General features: G+C 45.0%; 1 protein-coding gene and 1 long non-coding RNA gene across 2 annotated transcripts; one reads left to right on the forward strand and one right to left on the reverse strand.

Annotated features, from left to right (window-relative positions):
* Window positions 1–5,344: 5,344 nt before the first annotated feature.
* LOC130876246 (uncharacterized) lies at window positions 5,345–13,613 on the reverse strand. Its single transcript, XR_009057279.1, has 3 exons — window positions 13,467–13,613; window positions 12,861–12,968; window positions 5,345–6,257 (listed from the first exon to the last, which is right to left on the reverse strand). It is a non-coding gene; the product is annotated as an uncharacterized LOC130876246 (long non-coding RNA).
* Window positions 13,614–13,767: 154 nt separating this feature from the next.
* On the forward strand, window positions 13,768–24,185 carry Uchl1 (ubiquitin C-terminal hydrolase L1). The gene is made up of 9 exons (XM_057772735.1): window positions 13,768–13,907; window positions 14,023–14,034; window positions 14,518–14,646; window positions 17,169–17,319; window positions 19,698–19,783; window positions 19,865–19,912; window positions 20,478–20,544; window positions 21,484–21,542; window positions 23,786–24,185. Exons 1-9 carry the CDS (start codon window positions 13,875–13,877, stop codon window positions 23,870–23,872), a joined length of 672 nt encoding a protein of 223 aa, XP_057628718.1. The 5' UTR covers window positions 13,768–13,874; the 3' UTR covers window positions 23,873–24,185.
* Window positions 24,186–27,054: the final 2,869 nt, after the last annotated feature.

Below are 27,054 nucleotides of genomic sequence, written 5' to 3' on the forward strand. Positions count from 1 at the left end.
CAGAAAATTGCAACCAAACGTTATTGTCAAAAGTTGCTGCTTTCAGGGTTTAGAAAATCGAGGGCCCCGTAGCTACCTACACAAAAGAGCACATTGGCCTCTGGGTAGAACCTGGGTGCTGTGGCATTGTGTTCAGTCAGGGGTGCCCTCTATCTTCCTTAACAGTGTGAAGCTGACCTTGAAGACCAGCGGCAAACAAGAGCAACACTGTGATTGGAGTCAGAGTGGGTAAGAGCCAAGATTTTCTCCCCCACCCCCAAGCCTCTGTCTAGTGGCAACCTGGAAAGTTTTCTTTTATACTAAAGGTTATAATTAAAGCTAAATAAATAGAGAAAGAAAGTTCACTTGCTTCTCAAATCAGAAATACATTTCCTGAACCCACAGCCGCAGATGAAAACCTTACAAGCTTGGGAGTTTTAATGATGATTACAGACCAACACTAACTAATTGCCGTGCTCTGAAACATACAGCATGATCTTTAGGAAGCCAGGCCACAAAGGAGAATAAGAATTATCTAAAACTAAAACACTGAGCACAGATATGAGCAACTGCACTCCAAAGAGAAAGTCCTGAAGAGCCAACGTCAGCAATAACAAGGAACAGAAAGACAGATTGTTTAGCTATGTTGAAGAAAAGCAGGAATCTATGATACTTTATGGGCTAGCTATGAACAGCCTGAAAGTGAAATGAAAAGGAATAGTTTTGTTAGGAATAACATAAAAAAATAAAACCCTTAAAAATAAAATTGACAAAAAAACGCAAAGCTTGTGCATTGAAAATGACAATGTAGGGGCTGGAGAGCTGGCTCAGCAGGTAAGAGTGCTGCTGCCCTTTGGGAGAACCCACAATCAGTTCCCAGTACCCATACTGGGCAGTTCCCAGTATGAGACAGGAGAGTCAGCTCCCTGTGATGCCCTCTTCTGGCCTCCCCAGGTATCTGCGCGCATTTGCACAAACGTCTGCCCTGCACACATACACACATTATTACAAGTAAAAAGTCTTTCTAAAGAAAGTGACCAAATATCACCCTCCCCACAAAAGAAAGACAGAGCAAGTTGGCACCAAAATCTGACTCAGAAATACAACCACGGGGGAGGAGCCTGTGCTCCTAGAAAGCCCCGTCCCCATGCCACCTAATACAGTCTCTGGGTCATGAAGAAAAACAAAATGAAACAAACAAACAAATGAAAAACTAGAAGAGGGAGTAGTTGGGATGAGGAAGGGAATTAGTGGGAATGGAAGCAGACAACAGAGGGGAACAGGTATGTGTATGATCAAAATATATACATATATGAAAATGTTATAATGAAACCCATTATGTATAATCAACATATACATAAAGCAAATTATTTTATAAGGTGCATTAAAAAGTACAGGAAGAGCTGCCTATGTCACCTCTGCCCCCAAATTCATGTAGCACAGCACAAAGAGAGATAGCTCTGCATGAGAGGAGAGGGAATGATGCTCAGGCCATAGGCTTAGAACTCAGAACCCCAAACCCAGGTAGCAAAATGAAGCCCTGCCTATATCAGGCAGGAAGAGGAAGGCAGGCACAGCTGATTGCCTTAGCACCTAGAGGTGGGCTTCCTGTGGAGAAACCTTTCTGGGGCCAGGGACAATGAAGCTTCTGCACCTCACCTGGAGCCAAGTAGAGGCTTGTAGAAATGAACTCTGAAGGCACCACTGCTAGTCACCCTGTACAGCAATACCAACTACTGATCGGTGAGCAACTTGGACTTGGGAGGCCCTCTAGTGTGAAGACAGGGGCAATGCAGTAACAGCAGACTAGCGTCCTATCTGGACTTAGAGCGCCATCTACAGCTGAAGTAGCAGCAGTGACCACCACCTTAGAGAAAAGCCTAAAAGATAACACAGAAGTCAGGTGACGAAGAGACTATGTATCAAACCTTCAACATGCAAATACCACCGTAGGCCAACAAATACAAACTGGAAAGGAATCATGCATGACCTCATCTAGTGAACGCGTGAAACTGGCCACTAAGAAACTGATACCCGAACCTCAGACAGCAATTATGGTTTTTAAGAATTAGTTATTTTATGGATGTTTTGTCTTCATTTACATCTGCACACCAGAAGAGAACATCAGATCCCATAGGACTACAGTTATAGACAGTTGTGGGCCACCATGTGGGTGCTGGGAATTGAACTCAGGACCTCTAGAAGAGCACCCAGTGCTCTGAGCCTTTGAGCCATCTCTCCACCCCTCAGGAAGAGAATGTAAGTAGTAGTTGCTTTAAGGAAATTCAGTAAACTTCAAGGAAACACTGAAAAACAATTCTATACTCTTGTCAAAGCCACAACAGAGAGGTGGAAGAAACTGTAAATTCACTAAGATCCAGGTACTAAAAAATGTTCACAATGAAGTAAAAACCACAACAGAAGCCATCTTAACTTCTTCTCCCCTTGTCATGGCAAAATATCCTGACAAAGTGTCTTAATGAAGAGGGGTTTCTTCAACAGTTCAAGGGACCACTGTACCTTATGCAGCATGGTGAGGAAGTTGAGGAGCTTGAAGCCGTTGGCCATGTTATGTCAACAGTCAGGAGGCAGCCAGGGATGAATCCCTGCAAATGCTCATCTGGTTTTTTCAGCTTTATACAGCTCAGGATCCCCTGACAACCTCTATTAAAGCTATATGTCTTTCTACATCAGTTAAGATAATTAAGACAGCCCCTCCTAAGCACAGCCAGGAGCTTGTCTCCCAGGCAATTCTAGAGTCTGTCAAGCTGACAATTCATGCTAATCATCAAAGAAGGTATCTGAAAAGAAAGAAAAGGCAGGTAAAAAAGGAAGACCAGGGAGCTCAAAGGTAAATGTGTTTGGAGTTAGAAAAGAGATGGATGTGTGTGTGTGAAATGAAATGGCCACACTTACACCATACACAAAAATAAGTCTTTTTAATTAAAGTCTTTAATTTGAAAGTAGAAAAGGGCCCAAGTATAATGGATTAAGTAAAAATTCTACGGATCCCCAAGCGGCAGCAGTGGGCAGTGGGTCCCAAGAGCAGCCAGTCCCAGGCAGGGACAGCGCAGTTCCCCAAGTGGCCACGAGGGACAGTGAGTCCCATGAGGAGAGACAGACAGATGGGCATGCCATGAGACCACACTGGAGGTCTTTGAAGGTGGCTGGTCCCAGGCAGGGAGACATGCAGCGGATGAAAGACAGAGACATGGATAGGCACGCCATGAAGAATGAGGTTGGATATTTATTTAGTGGGTTATGGAAGGGAAGGGGAGATGGAATAAGAAGAGAAGGGGAAAGAGTAGAAAGAAACAGAGAGAGACAGAGAAAGAGGGGGGAAGGGGAGAAGTGGGGAGAATGGACAAGGCAGAAGCCGCCTCTTGGGGGAGATATAAAAAAGAGAAGGGACTCAGGCTGGAAGTTGAAGATCAGCTTGCTTGGGGGTGGGGTGGGCGTGGCTTGTCTCTTCAAGGGACAGAGCAGACCATTACATCAAGGAAAGTCATTGCACAATGACAAAGAAGTCAATCAGCAAGAGGAATTACTGTAAATGTGTATGTACCTAATAACAGCACACAACACACAGATTAACATTGATCAGCATGGGAGAGCTATATTACATGACAGTGTACAGCACCATAACTCCACTTCAGCAATGGACAGATCACTCAGTCTGAAAACCATTGGACAGCAGCGTGTCCTTAAACTGTGCCCGAGACCAAATGGGCACAACAGATCTTTTCAGAACATTCCATCCAACAGCTGCTGAATACACAGTCTTCTGTGCTGTGACATTCTCCCAGCTAGGTCACAGAACAGCCACTAAACAGGTCTCGGCACAGATTGCAGAGTGAGGTCATGCTGGGAGTCTCCTGCAACCACAACACAATCCAACTAGAAATAAGAAAAGTTTTAGAAACCACATGCACGTCTAGAAACTGTACAACACGCACTGAAACCAGTTGCTGTGGGAGGCTTGTTTGTACTGTCGCTCAGAGACTGCCAATAAAGTTAACCCTTAAATCACAACAGGCAAATGAAGAAAATAAGAAGGCACAAGCTATCTTCAATCACACGTTTAAGGTAGCAGGAGCAGTGTGGAGACACTGGAATAATCGGCCCCTCCATCATGTAAGTAGTTTATAATTTCAAATAAATAATCATCTTGGCACCTTAAGGACCTAGAAAATCAGAAAAAAAAATCAGATCCAAAATCAGAAGGAAGAAAATTATCCCAGAGTGAATGTAATGGTCTGTCCTGTCTCTTTAAGAGACAAGCCATGCCCACCCCCTACCACCCACTCACCCGTCTGCTGAGGCAAGCTGATCTTCAGCTTTCAGCCTGAATCCCTTCTTTTCTGTCTCTCTTGAAGAGGCAGCTTCAGTCTCTCCCTTCTCCCCACTTCTCCCCTCTCCCATTTCTCTCTCTCTCTCTCTCTCTCTCTCTCTCTCTCTCTGCCTCTCTCTCTGCTCTTCCTCCTTCTTCCCTTTCCCCTCCATAACCCACTAAATAAATATCCAACTTCACTCTGCATGACGTGCCTATCCGTCTCAGTCTCTCACCTACCACGCAGTTTCCTGCCTGGACCTGGCTGCCTTCATGGTGGGGTCTCAGGACCCACTGCCCTCTGCAGCCACTCAGGGACCTGCAGCATTTTCTTAAACCATAAGAGTGAAAACAAATGAAATGAAACAATAACTAAAACAAAAACCCAGTCGTGAACAAAATTGATAAACTCTCCCACACTAACAAAGAAAACAAAGGCCATAAATAAAGGCAGAGATGAAGATGAAAACGTCACAACTGACATCACAGAAGCAGAAATGTGGGATATTTGTACACTGTATGAAAACGTATCACTGTGATTGGTGTAATAAAAAACTGAATGGCAAACAGCTAGGTAGGAAGTATTGGTGGAAGTTTAGGAGACAGAAAGAGCTCTGGGAAGAAGAAGGCAGAGTTGCCAGCCAGACGTGGAATAAGCAACGTGAACAGTACGGAGAGATGAGGCAACGAGCCAGGCGACACTGTAGATTAAAATAAACTGGTTAATTTAAGTTACAAACGCTAGTTGAGACAAACCTAAGTCAAAGGCCAAAGTTTCATAATTAATATAAGTTTCCATGTAGTTAAGATCTGGCTGGCAGGACAGAGGAGGACCTGTTACAAAGAATCACTAAACAATTATTTGTCAACAAATTTGAAAAATCTAGAAGAAACTGATGAATTTTTGGATACACACATTGCCATAATTGAATCCGTGTTTTTTTTTTTTTTTTTTTTTTTTTTTTTGACAGTCTCTATAGCCCTGACTGTCCTGGAACACACTAGGTAGACCAGTCTGGCCTTGAGCTCACAAAAATCCACCTGCCTCTGCCTTCGAAGTGCTCAGATCAAAGGGGTACACCACCACACCGGGCCACAATTGAATCCTGAAGAAACAGGAAAGTAAGACAAGCAGACCTGTTGGGAGCTGTTCCGTCTATCTAGGAGCCATTCTGTCTGGTTTCAGACCAGTATGTGAGTGCTTGTCCAACGGATCTCCAGATGAGGCAAAACCCCATGGAGACAGTCTCACTTGTCAAGAACCAGTGGACTTCAGGAGAGCACAGAATACTGCTGGGACCTTGAGGCCTGGATGCTGTCTTCTCTCTTGTAATATTGTTGATTCTTTTGGTAGTTTTGATTTCATTTTGTCAGTCATGCATGGAACAGCTGTGATCATTCCAGAAAACCTCATTTTTTTTCTCAAATATTTTCCCATACAATTCTTTGGAAGCTGATGTTTCTCAGGTTTCTTGTCTGGGGATGTCAGCTGTCACTTCAGATCCTGGGAGGTGCTCTAATTCAGTACTGACAGGATCGGAGGCAGATCACTCCTACTTCTGTAAATATATTTTGAATAAGACTATTGTTCTGGAAAATGTGTGCTTATGTCATTCACCTTTTGTAAAGACAGGATGTACCCAGCTTCTTATGTGGTCCAGCTATCAAAATGATAAGTGTTGTTTTGGATTAAAGATGTTTTGATGCAAAAGCTGGGTAAAGAAACCATAATTGACATATTTGTTTTTGCTGGAGATTAACGTTGGAAGATGGGAAAAACTTGTTTGTTAGAATGGAAAGACATGCTTGTTTTTGATGCATAAATAAAGATGGCTGGAGCTTTTCTGGCCAGCAATTTGTGTGAAACTCATCTGGTGATCATACAATTCATTTCTCCGTGTCGACACTCTTGTCCCTCCTCAGGACCTGAACCCAGGCTGTGGTGGGGCTGGAACACAGAACAATTATGATTAGCAAGATTGAATAAACAATAAATAATAAAAGACTCCCAATTGAATAAGCCTAGAACTATACGCTATCTGTCCCCAGTCATCTCTGTGTCGTGGGCTGCTTCTGAAGGAGTGGTTCATGCCGCTCACAGTCCTGAAGGCACAGTCTCTGAAATGGTGTGGCATGCAGCTGTATGCCGAGGACAATCCTGCTGCACCATCTCAGGACACAGCGAAACAGAAACATGTGGGAGGAAGCGAGTGACAGCATCTCCAACCAATGGGTACAAGACAGGCAAAATTTCGCTTCCTTCCGTCCTCTCATGATAACTACCAAAGTGGCTGTAAGAAAATGTCCCTAGGGACCAAGGGCCACTACCTCTCAGAGGTTCCATTACCTCCTGATAGGACAACCCGGAAGACCAAGCCTTCACACACCTACCCCGCAGCAACTTCACTATTGAATGCTACCATAATACCCTTAAAGCTGGTGCCAATTCTTCATTTGTTAAAAAGAAGCGATGATGATGGGCATGGTGGCACATCCCATGGTGGAGCATCCCTTTTATCCTCTGCACACAGGAAGCAGAGGCAGGAGGATCTCTGTGAGTCTGAGGCCAACCTGGTCTACAATAGTAAGCCCCAGGCCAGCTAGGGATATGTAGTAAGACCCTGTCTAAACTTAAAAAGGGCTGGTGCCAAGAGGAAGAGGGAAGGATTTTTTTCCAAACTCACTTTATGAAGCCAGCATTATCTTTTTATTATGATTTTTAAAAATCTTAATTATATATTCAAATTATATATTCAATTATATATAAATATTATATATATATGGCATACAGAGCCAGAGGCATTGGATTCCCTTGAAGCTGGAGTTGCAGGTGGCTGTAGCCACCTGATGTGGGTGCTGGGTTCTAAACTCTGGTTGTCTCTGCAAGAGCAGTATGCCTGCCTACTTTTAACCACTGAGCTATTTGTCTGGCCCCAGGCCAGCACTGTCTTGACAAAAATACAGCTTCAGGCCAGAATTCCTAATAAACACCAAAGCACAACTCTCCAACAAATACTAACGAGCAAAACCAACAATATGTTAAAAATATTATCCACACAATCCCATGGGACTTATTTCAAGCAGGGAAGCATGACTCAACATAGGTCACTAAGAGATGTGATCAGACACATCTGTCCTCGTTAGGGTCACTGTTATGACCAAAGCGGCTTGGGAAGGAAGGAGTTTATTTGGCTTATGCTGCCACATCATAATTTATTATTAAAGTCAGAGAAGGAACCTGGAAGCAGGGGCTGGTGCAGAGACCATAGAGAGATGCTGTTTACTGGCTAGCTCATCATGGCTTCCTCAGTCTGCTTCCTTATAGAACCAAGGACCAGCAATAAGACAACAGAGAACAAACAAATAAATAAATATCGCCTAAAATGGAAATAATGAACAAAAGTCAGTAGCACCTGAGGATACCACTGGCTCAGAGATGGCACCACCACCCAGGGCTGATAGCACCACCAATTCCTAATTAAGAAATGCCCTACAGCCAGACTTTATGGGCATTTTCTCAATTGAGGTTCCTTGCTTTCAGATGACTCTAACTGATATCACGTTGACATAAAGCAGACCAGCACACATCCCAACAAAATGAAGAACAAAATCATTCCAATGTCCACAAAGTCCTTGATAAAATTCAAATCTCTTTATGATAAAAGGGAAGGAAGGTCTTTTAACATGATAAAGGCCAGATATAACAAGCCCATAGAAAGCATCATTCTGAATGGGAAGAAAGTGGAAATTTTTGTCTTTAGGTTATTGACCACGACAAGGATGCCAACTTATGCCACTTTTATTCCACATGGTGCTGGGAATCCAGATCAGCAATAAGGCAACAGAAAAATAAATAAATGAATCAACAGCATCAAAAATGGAAATACTGAACAAAAGTCAGTAGCACCTGAGGATACTATGATGTTTTAAACATGGATAACCCTGCCCAAAGACTCCACCAAAAACCTTAGAGCCAAGAAATGAATTCAGCGAAGAGACAGGATACAAAATGAACATAAAAAATCAGAAGCATTGCCGCATCCCAATAGTTAATTATCTGAAATAGAAGAAAGCAATGCTGTTTGCAAGAACCAGAGAGAGACACAGACAGACAAACACAGACAGACCTGGAAATTAATTTAACTAAAGAAAACTGAATGAAAGTAATTGACAGGACACAAAGAAATAGTAAACCACCTGCGGGATTAGACAAACCAGTATTGTTAAGCTATCCACACCACCTGAAGGTTCTACAGATTTCATGCAATCCCTATTAAAATAACAATATTGTTCTTCACAAAACTGAGAAACATAATGAGGAAGAATAGCCAAATGATGGGGGAGAGTCTTCTGTTTTGTGTTAATTTCATTGGTTAAATAAAGAGACTATCTTGGCCCTTTAATAGGACAGAAAATTAGGTAGGTGGAAAAGACTAAACAAAATGCTGGGAAAAAGAAGCTGAGTCAGACAGTCGCCATGATTTTCCCACTCCAGACAGACACAGGTTAAGATCTTTCCTGGTAAGCCAGCTCGTGGTGCTACACAAAATATTAGAAATGGGTTAGATCAATATGTAAGAGCTAGCCAATAAGAGGTTAAAACAAATGGGCCAAGCAATGTTTTAAAAAATACAGTTTCCGTGTAATTATTTCGGGGAAAGCTAGCCGGGTGGCGGGACGCAGCCCATCGCTCCACACAACAGAGTGGCGCGTCAACCTTGAATGAAAAGAACAAAGGAGTACTAGGTTATTGATCCCCAAACACACAGAAGCGTCCCCCTCCATTTCTCTTTAGGAGTTTCACAGTTCCAGCTCCTATGTTTAGTTTCTAACATGCTTAGCGTTTATGTGGCGTGTGATGAGAGACAGGGATCCAGTTTCATCCCTCTGTGTGTGGGCATCCAGTTTCCCCATGTAGTGAGCACACAGTTCTTTCCATACTAGTCAGCTTTCTGGTACTGCAACCCATATCTGAGCTAAAACAGTCTAAAAATATAATAAAGGTTTGTGTGGAGGTATCTGTACGTGACCAGTTGGTTCTACTGCCTTGAGCCTGTAGCAGCATGTTACATTACGATAGAATGGGTGGTGGAGAAAGCCAGTTCAGGTATGAGATGGGAAAGGGTCAGGGTCCCCAGCAACTGGAAAACCTCCCAGTAGGCTCCATTAAAGTTTCTGCCCCTCCCTTAGCACCAGGGACTGGGAATTCAGTCTTAGAATGTATTTGAGTAGGCATTTCACCAAAGAAGATTCCTAAGCAACTAACAAAGCATGAAGAGAGTCTCTGTCTGAACTGCGGAGGGAGTAAGGGAAGTTTTGTTTCATATGTGTTATAAAGGGTTAGTAAAGAAGACTGACAATAATAGGCAGAAATATAAAATAGTATGGGCACTTGGGAAAACAATCTGGACTACCCTGTGCAGCTTAAGGTAGCCTTAAACTCATGATCTTCTTGCCTTACCAAGTCCTGGTACCACCGGCATGCAATGCCAAATCCTACTTGTGGCTCATTGAAAGGTTACAAATATAAATTTTAAAATAAACATTTAAAAAGTTAAACAGTTGCTATTCCATCTAACATTTCCACTTCAAGAAGCCAGTGAAGGGTATAATTGCCCACACAGTTATTTATAGGGAAATGTTCAGAGTCATATTGGTCAGGGTAATCCAACCCCGGAGACAAAGGGAGCATCCAGCATCCAGTGAATGGGAAATTAAATGTGATGCATCTGCAGAACAGAGCACTTGTCAGCAACAGAAAGGAACTGACTTCTGGGGCACGCTAACAAACCAGCCTCGGAAACAGGCTAGGTAAAGAAGACAGTGACGATTATTCATAGCATGAGTCCGTGTACATGAACTATCTACAGAGCCAGAAACGTCAGCTAACAGGGAGAGGAAACTCATTTCAAAAGGGATAACTTTTGCAGTAAAGAACTATTTTAGTATTAGACTGTGGTGTTGTTTGCACAAAGGTGAAGCTCCACTAGAAAGTTCTGCTGCACTCTCACACGAGTGGATTTTATCTGTCCACAGTCTCAATGCGTTGTTAAGGAGTGTTAGGGTGGTCTGAGAATTAAATCCCCATCACATCTGGCTTCTTAATCAACCTAAAGATTACCCCCTCCTTTAAATGCACTGGCACAGAAATCATATAATTCCTTTCCTCCATAAAACAAAACCACACTTCTTTGTTCTCCACATTATATACCCTCTATGTTGCCAACCATTTTGCACGGTATTTTGACTTTCCCTCTCTGTAAAATTTCAGGGTCTCTTTTTTTTAAACTTTATTTAAAAATAAAGTGTGTGCGTGTGTGCACACACACTTGCATGCCCATGGAAGCCAGAAGAGAACATCAGATCCCCTGGAACTATAGGTACTTGTGAGCCTTCAGATGTAGATGCTGGGAGCTGAGCTCTGGTTCTCTGCAAGAGCTTGTGTCAAGTTGACACAGAACTATCTAGCACAGCAGACATTACTAATCAATCATAGCATCCCCGGGGGTGGGGGGACTACAAACCCTTTGGAAGGCAGTGTGCTGGGAACTCACTATGATTAAAAATGAAATTGAACTTCTTGCTTATGCTAGAGACAAAGACTGGATTAGCTTTATATGAAGCTTAAGATATCTGAAGCTGTGCACGGTGCCGCCTGTTTTTAATTCTAGCACTTGGAGGGCAGAGGCAGGTGGATCTCGGAAGTTTAACGCCAGCCTGCTCTACATAGTGTATTCCCGGTCAACCAGAGCTACACAGTGGGATCCTGTCTTAAAAATATTTTTTTTACCCCCCTTTTTCCACATACTACTCAGAAAGTCAGGTACTATACTCATTAATTCATTTTTAATTAATTTCTCAAAATGTTTTTCTTTATGACTTTTATGTATTAAATTTTATTAACTTATGGTATGGGCATGCAACAAGATCTTGCTAAGGTTCCCAGACTGGCCTTGAACTATCTATGCAGCCCAGACTGGCCTTGCATTTATCATGCGCCTGGCTCACCCTTACAAGGACTAGCATTACCACACTCATCTTGTGTATTTAATTTTAAATACTTAAAATCAAAATACTGTGATTAGTTTTCAGTTGACACTTTTCCAAATTTATAATTTTGTAACCATAGAATTACAGGGGAGAAAGAATTCCTATACAGGTCAGCTGCACTATAATCAACACGCAGAGCTTCATACATGTCCTTGGTATGTACATTAATATACTCACAAAGATGTGCGACCATCATGGGCTCCCTATTCATCCCAACTTTTTACTGTACACTCGTTTCTCTAAATAATCTGACATCTGGATTGTTGAAACTCAGCCGCAGGTGGGGCTTCTCTAACACTGCGCTAATAAAACAGTACAGAACTGTCGAGCCCCTCCCCCCCACCCCCCCAGTCTGCCTGGCCAGCCAGGTTTATTGCCAAAGGAGCCGCTAAGTGCCAGCCGGCACATCGCTCTATTGTTTTCTACAAGTTATGAGTCCTAGAATCTGGCTGAGATCTGTGAAACTTCTTGCCTTGCGATTTTGGCACTGCCATGCACTTATCTCCCACGTTTAAAGATTAGGACAAGATAGATCTGGGTCTACTCTCCTTAGAAGTAAAGAGTTATTTAGTGTATTGTTCCCATGCTTTCTGACATGATAACCCTATGTACACACACATGCATGCACACACACCTACACACGCATGTGCACACACATGCACAGACTTGTTGAGTGAATAACTGAGTACTTCCACAAAGTCTTCTGGCCATGACTTCATAGAGCTCTAACTAGTTGTTTTGGCAGCAACCGCCCTCTGTTGACTTCTGCCTACCCATCAGCCTTAGCTCAAATGCAATTTTCTGTCTGTCATGCCTTTTGAATTCCCTCCACTGAGTTAGACACTGTATAAGAGTTCCACACTAGATAAGAGCTACATGAGGAAGTTTCCATATTCGTTTCTGGATTCACCTTAATGTTCACAAGCTCAGTGACCAGTAGTCGTGAGTGTTCAAGCGATATGTGTGGAATGAGCAAAGAGAACTGGAAACGCAGTTTTTCTCGGTCAAAAGACAAAAATGTGGTCAGCGTAACCAGGTGTTTTGGGTTGTGTTCACCTGTCTTGAATCTTCTTTATTTAGCAACTTCATTGAAACGTAACTCACATAGTATAAAATTCGCTCATTAGGATCTGACTAATGTCTTCTTGCCTCTCACTTGGTATGTGAAAGTCATTTTTTTTTTCCTGATAGGGAAAGGGGAAGAAAATCGAAGTAGCATGTTGCCAAATCTTAATAGAGAATGGGCCCTTCCGGCCCCATTTTCCAGGGCTTGTTCTCCTGCCTCACTTCCCAACTGTGACACCGAGCAAATTCACGTTTCTAAGCCCTGGATCCGGATTTATAACATTTGGATGAATTATGATGGCTGAGTAAAGGATCCAGTCAGAGAGACGGCACTGTGAAACAATACTGGTTCCTTCCCCCTGACCCATCCCCTGCTAACCTCGGACTCTCTGTTCTTTCACCATTTGTTCTGAGCAGATTTTTAAAAATACCCAACCTGCCGGCTTCCTGAGTCACCTCCTCCTGTGGGTTAGCTTTCCCGACAATTGATACAATCTGGTCCCTCCTTCAGCAGAGGCTTTTTCTTTCCATCTCTTGAATGTGCCTATTAGAAAGAACACAACCCACCCAAGATCATTACAGAAACCATGGTTTCCTTACTTCCAATTCCCTTTCTTCTTTGCTGAAAGTATTGTAGACCAGAATCTTATTACCCCAAGCCTCTGTTCTTTGAAAATGGCTTTTCCCATCAAAAGATGAGCTTTTCCCTTTTAAGCCTCTTGTCTCAAAATCGCCTATCTTTTCTTTGACCTGCTTCTTCTAAAGTCTGTATTCTCGTGTCTTGTATTTACAGTCCCCGCTTGCACCGTTTCCCCAGGACCCACTGGTTCTTCCCCTGGAGTCACATTACATCAGCCTCACTAATGCATATCGGTTACATATCAGATGTTTTATTATGGGCAGTCCATTAAAAAAATAAGCCTGAGCGCAGGTTCGATTTAACATGGAGGACAAATTGTCTGAGGTTAAGTACAAACTGTTCCAAGATGCGGGGTGAGGGGGACGACAAACATTTATATTCATATTAAATATCTATATATACCTGTTGAGTTTGTGCTTTTTCTCAACGCTTCAGAGACCCTCGAACTTTGAAGTGATTGAGACGGTAAAGGATGGGTTTCCAGAAATTTCGCCCCGAATTAAAAGCTCCATTAAAAAGGCTGCTCCATGCGTTCAAGTAACACCCACCAACAAAAACCTCCACAACCACCAGATTATCTCACCGGCGAGTGAGACTGCAAGGTTTGGGGGATCGACTGTACCACTTTGTGCTTGTGCAGGGGGGGATTCGAGACCGCTTGGCCGTCTTCTTCGCCTTGGCTCTGCCCCTGTCTCCCCTGCTCCGGCTTCCCCAGTGCGTCCGGCCGGCGCTTTATAGGTGCAGCCTGGGCGGCTCCGCCGGCTGTTTTTCGGATCCATAGGATTGTGGTTGCTCCTGTGATCCGCAAAGATGCAGCTGAAGCCGATGGAGATAAACCCCGAGGTAAGCGTAGCTGCTGGGCCGCCATGGGAGCGCACGGCCGGGCCTTAGTTCCGGCCAAAGAGTCGAATCGGGTCGCTTTATTATCTTTTTTTTCATTTTTGCATTTGCCTTTCAGATGCTGAACAAAGTGAGTGGCATGGTGCGCAGCCTCTGTCTCTCTCCCCCGGGAGCATCGTCAGAGACGCCCAGCCGGCCGCGCCCTGCGCAATGGAGGTGGCCGGGCTGGGGCGCCCTGCTGGTTGTCTTTTCTGCCCTGAGTTATTTAGGGTTTGGGGATGACCGAGAGATAGATCAAAGGGGATGGTGGGAGATGCACCCGGACAGGAGCGAGCGCGGGTAGCAGCTTTCGAGGGCGTGGCAACTGCCTAGCGGACTCTAGACAGAGGGCTTCGCGGGAGCCACGTGTGGGCCGAGCTTTGTGCTGTGTCACTGCGCGGCACGGAGAGTGGGACGTCGCGGAGGCTCCTCCTAGACTCGGGTGGGGACCTGTGTGTGTGTGTGTGTGTCGGGGGGTGGGGGTGGGGGGATGCGCGTGCTGACTCCACCCACTAGCAGGTGCCCATCACTTGTCTGGCTCTTTCCGTCTGGCTGCCCTGTCTCCTCTCTGCAGGTGTTGGCCAAGCTGGGTGTCGCCGGCCAGTGGCGCTTCGCAGACGTGCTAGGGCTGGAGGAGGAGACTCTGGGCTCAGTGCCATCCCCTGCCTGCGCGCTGCTGCTGCTGTTTCCCCTCACGGCCCAGGTAGGGTTAGGTTTGTAATGGGCGGGTCTCAGATGATGCACAGTGTTTTGGGATGCGCCCTTAGTCCGCGCTGCCCCCCTTTCCCGTGGGGTAGGGAATAAGGATTGCGCCTCCTAGGATGGGAGGTGCCTGATTTTCGTGGTACCTATTCATTGGCTCTCCTGTTGTAATGGCCATTATTGGAAGAGATGAAGCGTATTGATCTTGTCTATTTTTCTAGTTATCCAGAGGAACTCGCTTGGTTCCATCCACTTGGGGGTGGCTGTGATTTCCTTTTAAGGTCACTGTTTGGTTCTCAGACTTCCACTTAGCTGTAAATTGAAGAGGGCCTGGCTTGCTTAAACCAAACTGTTCCCTTAATTTACCACCTCCATCTGCTTTTCTGGTGGATTGAGGGCTCTTTTCCATGTGTCCCCTGCAGCAGGCACACTGTTGAACCAGCTGTTTGAAAGCTGAATCATGGGTGCACAGAATCTTTTCAGCAGCTGTCTCTACCTCTCTGACCTTGTGTCTTTAGCACAGTCATGGAAACACCCTTGCACTTTTTGATAAGGTCTTCCATCTTCCAGTGTTCGGGAATTTATGTGACGCCAACACTGAGCATCAGATAAAAAAAAAAAAACAAAAACAAAAAACAGTGGGATATGTGTTATCTTACCATGTCCCTGCAAATCATGGCACCACCTGTCTCCTGTTGCTGCCAATTGCCCGCAGAATTTAGAAGGGGAAGAAATGGGCAAAACTTGAGGCATTGGCATTTCTGGCCTCACTCTACATGGGATGAGGTTAAATAAATACCATCCTAAGGGCAGGCGTTCTTGGAGCATTCTTGACCAAAATTAAGCTGTATGGAAAGGTCTAGACCTTCCTCCTAGCAAATGGTCTCTCGTGAGTTCAAACACATAGTGCGGAAGATCCCAGTGACCTGTCTCCTAGTCGAAGTTCTTATTGCAACCCTTGGCATGTCAGGCCGGCTTCCTTGACTGCACCAAAGCCCCGTCTCCTGCTCAGTCGAGCGGTTCCGGAGCTGGTCTTGACGGGGCCCCATGATGACTTGGAGGTTTTGAGCAGAGCTCAGGCAAGGCCTCTGGGAGGCAGTGGTGCAGCCTGTTTGCTTTCGGCTGCTCAGTGGTCTCATTTTGCAGGCTCCAGTGGATCTTTGTAGAGAACATTCCAGTTTGGCTGACTGCTGTTTTATCCTGTAGCTGCGGTCCAGTCTGCCCCATATATTGAGTACCAGGTCTGCATATGTCATGTGTAAAACACTAAAGAATTTTTAATGGAAAATGAAACTTAGTTCGACTTCCATCCATAAGTTAATTTAGGAACCGTTAGTCCTGACTCCGGTTATGTTGGGAAACCCTAAATGAACATCTTAATTCCCTTTGTGGTGGTGAGATTGCTCTAGAAGCATCTCTGAACAAGAGCACAAACAGCTAAAGGGTGGCGCTAGTCTGTTTCACAACTGTAGCTGATTAGCCCTGAAAGGTGTGCAAACCCCTAACAGTGACTAGGACGCCAGAACCTCTTAAGGGGTGGTTCAGTTCACCCTGTGGGACAGACAATCCTGCTCCCGTTCTAGAGCCATAGAATAAACACACACTCCACTTCCATGTGCAGTAAGCGCAAGGCTGTTAGACGCGGATCATGCTGGCCGATGGGCCGGGTGACTTCTACTGGCTGTGGGCAGTCGGCGTCTCCATAGCAGTAGTACCTGCTTTTAACTGACAGTTCCTAACTGCTCAGGGCTTTCAGACTCGCCAGTGAGAGGAATACAGTCTCCTGAGTCATTGCACAAGAAGCGGGCAATGACTTGAGTAAATACCGTTCATATGGCAGAGTCTCTCTAGACGATCGCTACCGTTCTCCTCTCTAGTGAGACTCTCTGCCCTGCTGTATCGCTGGCAAGGATAAACCAGTACCTTGTCTTCCTCTTACAAGGTGAAAAGGTTTTGATTTTTGTTTTTTAAATCATTATCCACTCCTTGTACCAATGCCTTTCTAAAACAAAACAAAGGGGGGAAACAAAGTCCTTGCCTCCACTTGCCCCTTTCAACAGCTAAAGCTTGTTTAAATGCATCAGCTTGCACACAAATGAAACAGTTAAGGGAGGGAGAAACAGACATCAGCTGGTGTTGCCCCTGGGTGTTGATCGGAGGTTGATAAGGACACCTGTGTGAAATACAGCCATTGTTCTCGAAGGGAGAAAACCCTGAGCAGGGCTCTTTCCGGATCTCCTGATACCTCGCCGCCAGCTAAAGGTTGCTGTGGTGTCTAGACACCCTTGGGCACCATCCAAAACTGTACCTGCACTGCAGCATCAGGGTGGAGCCCCACGGCCTGCCTGGGTATGGGAGGAAGATGGACTGTTCTCTGGGCATCAACCAGCCAGCATCTAGAGCCACGGCTGCTGCTCCTGGTCGCACATCACACTGCACATCTCTTTAGAACTGGCTGGACTGCCGTGTGCATTTGCATTTTGAGATGAAAAAAAAAAACCCTTTTGTCCCCCCTATTCACAGCATGAGAACTTCAGGAAAAAACAAATCGAGGAACTGAAGGGCCAAGAAGTGAGTCCTAAAGTGTACTTCATGAAGCAGACCATCGGAAACTCTTGTGGTACCATCGGGCTGATCCACGCAGTGGCCAATAATCAAGACAAGCTGGAATTTGGTACTTGGGGCTTAATAATTTGGACATCTGTTATTTTTTAAGCGGTTTTGTTTTTATTGGTGTGGGCGTGTGCCATAGCATGCCTGTGTGGGTTAGAGTACGTACCTCTCCTTCTCCTTGGAGGTTGGGGGGGGGGCGACTGAACTCAGGCTGTCTAGCTGGCTCTCAGTCACCTGCTGTTTAAACTTGAGACGTGGGGTTCAAAGAGTTCACAGCTTAACAGTTACAGTTTATTTCAGTACTAGATAAGCACAAACACACGTGGTGGGGCAGGACAGGATCTCACTCTGTAATTCTGGCTAGCCTGAATTGAATTGAATAAACTCAAAGTGATCCTCTTGCCTCGACTGCCTGCTGGGGTTTACAGGTGTGTGCATCCACACCTGTCTTTACAGTTGTTGGAAGCCTGTTAAATCACACAGACTACTCACCTGGATCCAGTCCCACGAATGGAGTTTTGCTGTTTCTCTTTGGAGGGGAGGAAACTAATCCTCCAAGGTCCTGTTGCCCCCATCCCCTGCACAGTGAGCTTCCCATGTAGCCTTTTCTTTTTTCCTTTCTCTTCTCGCAGCTTTGCAGGGGCTCAGATGAGAAAAATATTTGAGGGCCAGCTGGTGTAAAGATTCTCACATATACTCCTTTTAATTCTCAAAATTCTAAGGGACTAAAGGTGACAGCCAGAAAAATGTAGATCAGTAGGGCCTATCTGCAATAGTTCTGTGTCCCCTAGTGACAGAGGGGCCAGGACGGCGGAGAGCCACTGACGCAGGAAGGCATAGCAGTAGGCTGAAACCTTGAAGGATGCAGCTCTGAGCATAGTCAGGTGCAGGGCTTCTGCCCTCCTCCAGGAGAAGCTGAACGGGATGTAGGGAAAGATGTCTGAGCCTGTAAGCCTGTAAGAGCAGCAAGAGTCAGCAAGAAAATGTTATGTTCATGTAGCAGTTACGTGTGATTTAGGCCAAGAATCAGCAAAGCTTAAAAACGCTGGAGAGTAAGTCTTTTAGGCTCTGAGAGCTGTGTGGTCTCTGACTTTGTAGCCGAAAACCTGCCACAGCAATGCTGGAAGCAGATGGGCATGGTTGGGTTTACTTAAAACTTTATTTATTAAAAATAAATAATAGTAATTTACCATCTCCTAAATTTGAATGGCTGCAGGTGGCTACAAGTTGAATATCCTCAGCACTGTTGCCCCTGCAGATCAAATACAGACCTAGCTACTCAGGATCCTGAGGCAAGAGGATCACTTGAGCCTATTCAAGGCCACTGAAACCTATGTCCAAAAAAATGTGTTGCTTTTTAATAGTTAATTTGTCTAGCAGTGCAAGGCCCTAGGGTTGATCTCTCACACACACAGCCACATGCATGCACACTCATGCACACTTACATATACATTTGTTTTCACAACAATGCTTGGATTAAAAAGTACCCTTGTGCAGTTTCTAAATTAGAGTGCTTGCTTGTCCATTAGTACCTAGGTCTAGAAGTTCTTTTTCCAGCCTGGTTGTGATGAAGCTGTCTTAGGAAGCTGTGTTTGGTCCTTTTTATTTCCTCTATAATTCTTACTTTGACTAGAGTCTGTTCCCGGGATCAGGGGCAATGTTAGAACCATGGTAGAGCCGGGATCCAAGAGTTCATGTGAGTTGGTCCTTCCGTGGAGTTAGAGGATCCCCATCAATCCCAGGTTTTGCTTTTCTTTTTTTTGGTGATGGGGATCAAGTCCAGGGCTAGGCAAGTACTATAGGATGGAGCCCACCCTCATCCTCCTCGGAGTTTGAAATAATCCCATGAACCAAATCTGTTAAATTTAGAGCTGAGTTGGAGCTGAGGTCATTTGGAACCATTCTTGCTGCGGTAGGGTCTCCTACCATCTGTACGTATTCTGTTGAGCAGTGGCCTTGCTGATACCAAAGGCAACTGCACTGGGCTCTAAGCCAGGGAGCATAGGTATTCATATTTCTGTCTTAAAACATCTATGCTAATGGCATTCTAGGTCTTCCGTTTGAATTGGGAAGTGTTTCAGAGTCAGCCGCAGACATAGGCTCTTCTTTTAAGGGACTAGGACCCCACAAATACATGATTCAAGTATATGGATGCTGTAAGGAAGTGGTGAGATTTGAGACATGGGTAGGGCAGGATTGGGGTGTCAGGGACCAGGTGAAAGAAAAAGCGGCTGCCCTGGAAGGGTGGGGCAGCTCTTCTGGCTTGAATGCAGCAGCAAAGAGTGGCTGGGAAGCTCTGTGTAAAGGGACAGCTCATCCACATCCCTGAGGCCATGTATAGGTCGTAGGGCCAGGTGTGCAAAGGCCTAAGTGGACAAGAACTGTGTGTGCCCTCTTATATTGTCCAATCTATGCTAATATGTACCTTTTCTTTTGAAGAGGATGGGTCAGTCCTGAAGCAGTTTCTTTCTGAAACGGAGAAGATGTCCCCTGAAGACAGAGCGAAGTGCTTTGAGAAGAACGAGGTAGAAAGGGCTTCTGTAGCATCGCTATTACATAGCTCTGGAGGGCTGCACCACATGCTAACGGCTTTCTCTCTCCTGCAGGCCATTCAGGCGGCCCATGACTCCGTGGCCCAGGAGGGCCAGTGTCGGGTAAATACCAATACAAGTATAGACCTGAGTCAGGCTGAACCCACGCGCCCTCTGTCTCCTGTGGGATAGTTACAGGAATCACTTACTGCAGTGCAGTGGCCTGCAGGTGTTGCCCAGCAAGGCCAGCTGACCCCAGAAAATCCTCCTCTGATAACATACAGAGTTGATCTGTTTCCCTCCTATCATCTGAGAAATCTGCTTGGCAATTAGAATAAGTCAGTGGTCGATTCTGTAATTAGCTTGTAAGAGCCCATGGGTTCAGCTGTAGCACCAAAAAATAAAGAAGCCATAGTGTGTAAAGAGACCCCCTAAACTCAATGCAAAATTTAACTTGGAAGCCAGGGCCTGCATTGGCACAGCTGTCTCCTGCCTTCTAGACTTAAAGCAAGATACCCTCCCCTGGGCCCAATCTCCTTCCCACTAAAGAGCATGCAATTGATAGGCCTGCAGAGTTGGCCCAACTGTTCCAGCATTTCCGCCTCTCACTCTTAGAGAGTAAGAGAATGATTTTAACTAAGTTCCATCTACTACCTCACTAATTTTTTTCTCCTTGACTCTTTTTCAGGCAGATGACAAAGTGAATTTTCATTTTATTCTGTTCAACAACGTAGATGGCCACCTCTATGAACTTGGTATGTATCGCTCCATCTTGGAATCCAGTAGAATATCTCTCTTATGGACAGCGCTGGTGTGTGACTTTCCAGCAGTATATATGCAGTGATTTATGATGCCATAACTGTATTCCACTGGGGACATTTAGCCCTCTGTCACACCCAGCTGGCCCTCCCCAGGCAACTAAAATGCCCAGTGACAAGCTAGTGAGAAGGTCAGAGTGGCATTGGTTATAGGGTTCATGGCACTCCCTCACCCTGCTCACTTTTGGTGTCCCCTGACGTCGTCCATTTTACACAGGGATCAGTGCCTGAATATGACCTTCTGTAATACAGAAAATGCTTCTGTAAAGTGAATTTGGTAAGATTTGTTTGAGACAGGCTCTCTTTACCAGCGCCTGGCTGTCCTGTAACCTATTATGTAGACCAGACTGGCCTTGAACTCACAAATCAATTTGCCTTTACCTCCTAAATGCTGGAATTAAAGGCATGCACCACCATTCTCAGGTTGTAAAGTGAATTTGGATCTGTTGAGCATCATTTCTATTTATGGAAATAAAGAGGAATATCCATCTTGTAAAATTTGTCCCTTTTACTTTACTGGAAAAGGCTCATAGCTGTCTCCTCTCAGACTTAGACTCCCAAGGGCAAAGGAGACAGGGAATCGGCTGTCACTAAAGCATTCTTTCCTGTAGAGACTGCGTGACGCTGTCTTATCCAAAACACAGGGGTACGGTTCCCCGTTAGGGTAACTGGGTCAGACCTGTGTGATCCCAGCTGTAGACTAGAATTATCAGTGGCTGTGCTCAAACTCGTTGTATCCTGTTGCTCTGAGATCAGGTTTCCCTCGTGGGAATGATAGCAGCCTTTGGAAGAATCTAAAAATCCTTCTGGGTTGGGCAACTACTGTATTCTGAAAATGTGTAAGGAAAGCTGACCCGCCTGGCTTCTTTGTTCTAGATGGGCGAATGCCCTTTCCCGTGAACCATGGCGCCAGTTCAGAGGACGCTCTGCTGCAGGTAATCCTGGGAATGCCTCTCTCTCCGCCGCAGACACGCGTCTTCCCACCACTTCTGTGTAACTGTGCTGACATTCAGAATGCCAGCATCAGCTGTGTTGGTTAATAGCATTCTTTAGGGCTTAAAGATCCTTTAGGCATTCTAGCTGCCTCGCTTTAGAACAAGTGGTTTTAAACAGGATCCTTCAAAGAAGCCCTGGCTAATCTGTTTCGTGTGCCATCTTTAGTTAGAATGGCTTGAAAGCCATTGCTTGGCTTTCGTGTGGGATTAAGGTAGCCCTTGTTTCTTGGTGGGGTTACACCATCCCTAGAGAGTGGAATATCAATTTTCTTTACCTTCCGCAATCCTCTGATGCTTCTCGGTATGGGTTAGCCTTGTTGGGTATATGTTACAAATGTTGGCTAGGTAAATTATATCATTTCTTCCCCCATGGTTTACTGGTATTGGAGAGCAGGGGATGCAGGATCACTTGACTAGAGAGGTCTTACAGAGGGCCCTAGTTCAGTTCCCAGTACCCACCATCCAGGCAGCTCCCAGCTCCCTGTCATTTTATGGCATCCACAAACGTACACAAACTCACACAAGCTCATTCTCATAACTAAAAACAGTGCTGGAGAGACGGCTTAGCGGATGGGTGCTGACGCACTTACAGAAGATCTGGGTTTGATCCCTAGCACCACGTGGTGACTCGCAACCATCTGCAACTCCTTTTCCAGGGGGATCTGAAGTCCCTTTCTTGCCTCCACAGGCACCAGGCTTGCAAGTGGTACCTAGGTACTCATGCAGGCAAAACATCCATATACTTAAAAAAAAATTTAAAAAATGAAATCTTTAAGATTCAGGATTGTAGCCGGGCGGTGGTGGCACACGCCTTTAATCCCAGCACTTGGGAGGCAGAGGCAGGCAGATCTCTGTGAGTTCGAGACTAGCCTGGTCTACAAGAGCTAGTTCCAGGACAGGCTCCAAAACCCACAGAGAAACCCTGTCTCGAAAAATCAAAAAAAAAAAAAAAAAAAAAAAAGATTCAGGACTGTATACCTATCCTGCTAGAAGTGACTATTGAAAACTCAGTTCAGAACTGTTCTGGGCCTTTTTGACCTAAAAATACATCTTTAGGATAGAATCCTGATGCTGTTGCAAAGGAATGTCTTATGATAAAATGTAAGACATTGAGGTATGACTTTATTTGTAGTGGCAACAACAGCTAATGTTCTCTCAGCACTTGGTGTACACAGTGGGGGTCAGCAAAGGTTGTCCGTGAGGAGAAGATAGGAAGTACCAGGGCTTTGTGTGGTACGTGGGCTCTGTGACCGGTGCCCAGAGCTGTGCCTGTCACTCTAAGCTCTGCTAGACGGTAACTAAACAGATGTGTCTACCCATGTCTGCCAAAGGTTTGTTCACCAAACTGGCAGGAGGCTGGGTTTGGCCTGTAGGCTGCAGTTGCTGACTCCTAGGCTGGGTGATTCCCTAAGTGAGTTCTACCTTCTGTTGAGTGTTCCCTTTAATAATGCAGGAAGTGAGACTTCTCCAAGATGAGGATCCAGGATACAGACTAGTGCCTGAGGCTTCTGTGAATTCAACAGTGGAACCCTGGGTCTCGGCCACTGTACACTGAGACCCTTCTTTAGGGGACTGGGCTTTGGAACATCAAGGATCTGGTCACCTCGCAGCACTAGTGTAATGCACGATTAATTAAAAACTCAAAGACTGAAATTGGGGTTCAATCCGAAGACCCAAAAAACAAAGTAGCCAGCCACTGGCTCTTACCTTAACCTCAGTCCAAAGTGGTGATCCTGGCTCCGGGAATCTCAGAGTGACAGTGTCTGAGAGCTGTCTCCTCCCATTTTAAAATCTTCTCTAGGGCTGGGATTAAAGGCGCGCACTGCCCAGTTTCTATGGCAACTAGTGTGGCTACTGGGATTAAAGGTGTGTGTCACCACTGCCTGGTCTGTAAGGCTGACCAGGGGAGCTGTTTTACTCTCCGATCTTCAGGCAAGCTTTATTTATTAAAACGCAAATGAAAAGATACTCTACTAGTGAACCTAGTTATAACAAACCAAGCATGAGGAGTGTACATTAAAGCTGAGCCTGTGGTATAGCGCCCTAGCACCGGAGTCTTTTCCATTGTCTCATCCTTTAAAGTTGATGAGGGTAGACTGCTTGACTAGGCCTTGGAAACACTTTCTCTTTGAAATTCCTGTCTCCAGCAGGTTCCGTATACTAATACCATCCCTCCTTTCCAGGATGCTGCCAAGGTCTGCAGAGAATTCACTGAGCGTGAGCAGGGGGAGGTCCGCTTTTCCGCAGTGGCCCTCTGCAAAGCCGCCTAAGTCCTGGGAAAGAAAACCAGCTGCTCCCCTTCCCCTGGGCAGGCCCACGCGGCCCTGCCCTTGGTCTGCAGCTTTAGCACTTAGAACCACAGCTGTCCTCCTCCGTTCCACAGCCCAGTTACCTCCACCCTTCCCAGGCCACCAGGGAGCTCTGTCACAGCCACGCCAGCGTGAACCTCAGAGGCAAAGCGGTTTCCCCTACTGTGTCTCGTACCTTAATATCTATGGCTTCTTTGGTTTGTGTCTGTAAGTCAAGGCTTTGCGTGTGGTTTGTCTGTCCTTAAAAGGAATAATAAAACTTTTCTGCTGGTAATCAGAGTATCAGCTGATTTTTATGTCCCCATCCCCAGCACCAGTCTTTCAGATGTGATAGATACTTTGACAAGTGAAAGGCAAATGATGCCACAGAGACCAGAGTACTGTGGGACAGTGGTCTTGTACCCTGTAAAGATTTGTCACCTGTATTGGTTTAATAAAACACTGATTGGCCAGTAGCCAGGCAGGAAGTATAGGCAGGGGGACCAGAATAAGAGAATGCTGGGAAGAGGAAAGGCTCAGTCTGCAGTCATTACCCAGACAAAAGGAAGCAAGATGAGAATGCCTCACTGATAAAAGGTACCCAAGATACATGGCTAACACAGACAAGAGCTATGTGTTAATTTAATATGTAAGAGTTGTTAATAAGAAGCCTGAGCCCCTGTTTGTTTCTTTGGGACTCAATGGCTGCAGAACTGGGTGGGAGAGTAACCCCTGTCAACACCAGAGAACAGCTTTTCAGAAGGGGTTCTCTCTTACCATGTTGGTGACAGGGTCTCTCACTGCAGGAGTTCTGAGATTACAGGTTCACACCATTGCATCTGGGTTTTATGTTTTGAGATGGGGTCTCTTGTAGCTCAGACTGCTCTGGAACTGGTATAGCTGAGGATGACCCTCGACTCCTGGTCCTCCTGCCTCCACCTTCACAAGTGCTAAGATTATAGGTGTGTGCTAACACATTGTTGACACTATGCTGAGGGTCAAAACTCAGGACCCTGTTCGTGCTGGGAAAGCACCCTGACAACTCAGCTATATCCATAGCCCTTCTTTGGTTTTTAACTTCTATGACTAGCACTTTCAAACTTCCTTATTTTGGGGCCAGCGAGATGGTTTAGCTTACTGCCAAGTCTGACAACTGAGTTTAATTTCTAGGACCCACAACGTGGAAGGAAAGAAACAACTCCCACAGGCTGACCTCTGACCTCCATGTGTGCATTGACATGCATGTGCATACACAAACACAAAATATAAAGCGTTCCTTAGTTTTGACCTGAAATAATCACACATTTTTAGGGGATAATATAAGTGATGTATATATGTACATTCATATATATAATGGGAAATCAGATCAAGTCAGTTGACATTTCCATCTCCTTAAACATTTATTTCTTGCCTTGAAAACCTTCAGACTCCTTTGTAAAGTACATAAGGTACAAACTGTAGTCCTGCCTAACCAGAACACGAGGACTTAGCCTGTGTGACTCCTGGCCTTCCTCTACCATAGCCCATTTACCATCTCCTACCCTCTAGTGGCCACTCTCCTCCATTGTCTGAGATCAACTTTCGTTTTAGCTTCCAGCAAGAGCATGTAATATCTGTCTGTCCCTGGCTTACGTCACTTAGTATAGTGGAATCCATTCCTCCTCAGGTTGCTGTAAACAATAGGATTTTATTCTTGTCTGTGTCCAAATAATATTCCATTGTGTGTGCACGCCACACTTACATTGACATCTGCTGGCATCTTTTGAGTTATAAGCCACCTCTGTTCCTCAGAACAAAGTGGTCTAGCTGCATGGAGCTGAAGCCAGAGGGATGCGTTTTAAATTCTTGTTTGAGTTAGGGTCAAACAATTGATACTAAGTTGGTTGAACTGGTCCTTGACTTGCTTCTGTCTAGACCACTAAACAAAGAAATTATTCCTTATCACATTCTCAGCAGACATTGAGAGAACTGGATCAGTGCTAGGATGAAGCTCACAACCTTGGATTTAATCTTCACCACCAAAATATTGAAAGTAAAAGATATTTTAAAACTGGTGAAGATTATAGGGAGGACTTGGGCTCTAGAAGTTTCCATCTAATGTCACCAGGTTCCCTCTAGATACACAGGACCGTCCGTGTTGCATTCCACAGGAAGGCAGACCCCTCTGGGATGGTGTGACTCAGAGGGCTTAGTTTTCCCAGCAAGCCCTCTGGTTGGCATCTGGGATTTGTCCAAGATTTATACAGCAGCTTTTCCCCTTCATTTATTCCTCTTAGGCAATGGAGGGGACTTCAGAAGTTTTCATCTGACAAAGGCTTTTGGTGCTAAAATACCCCTTTTAATAAAGACCCCTAATGTCTAATGGGGGCCCTTGAGTTTATAGACTCCTCAGATAATAGCTGGGCTAACTAAACACTCACAAATACGGAGGAGTGTTCTCAAAGCAAACCTGTGAGACTAAAATGTACATGCATATGTCTTAAAGCCAGGTGAGGTGTTGGCTCCACTCAGTGCTACACATTTGACTACATTGTGTGGTTTTGGTATCGTTCCTGTTTTTAAGATGGTGTAGCTCAGGCAGCGTGTCTAAGGTTACCTGCTTGATAAGTGACATTCCTGACGTTCAAACCAAAGCAGACAGAAATATATGATAATGATATTCCTGGGCATAAATGGACCTAGCCAAGTTAAGTTTGGTATTTCCTGGGTATAAAATGGGCCTGGCAAAGCTAAGTTAAGCTTCATGGTCTCACACTTCTACAGATCCTTCCAACATTCTGGCTCGGATGTCCCAGTAAAATTCATCTCTCTCTCTCTCTCTCTCTCTCTCTCTCTCTCTCTCTCTCTGCATGTATATGTATGTATGTATGTATGTATGTATGTATGTTTAATCTTTTAAAATTTTTCCTTCCTTCCTTCCTTCCTTCCTTCCTTCCTTCCTTCCTTCCTTCCTTCCTTCCTTTCTCATTATGCAGCCCTGGCTGACCTAGAACTCTCTGTGTAGAAGAGATTGGCCTCAAACCCACAGAGATTCATTTGCCTTTGACCACCTAAGTGCTAAGATTAAATACATATGTTATCATAACCACCCTTGTATCTTTACCATTTGTTCTTTATTATTATTTTTAGATTTATTTATTAATCTTTAAGCATATGAATGTTTT

This window comes from Chionomys nivalis, chromosome 6 (genome assembly GCF_950005125.1).
Source record: "Chionomys nivalis chromosome 6, mChiNiv1.1, whole genome shotgun sequence".
Taxonomy (NCBI): domain Eukaryota; kingdom Metazoa; phylum Chordata; class Mammalia; order Rodentia; family Cricetidae; genus Chionomys; species Chionomys nivalis.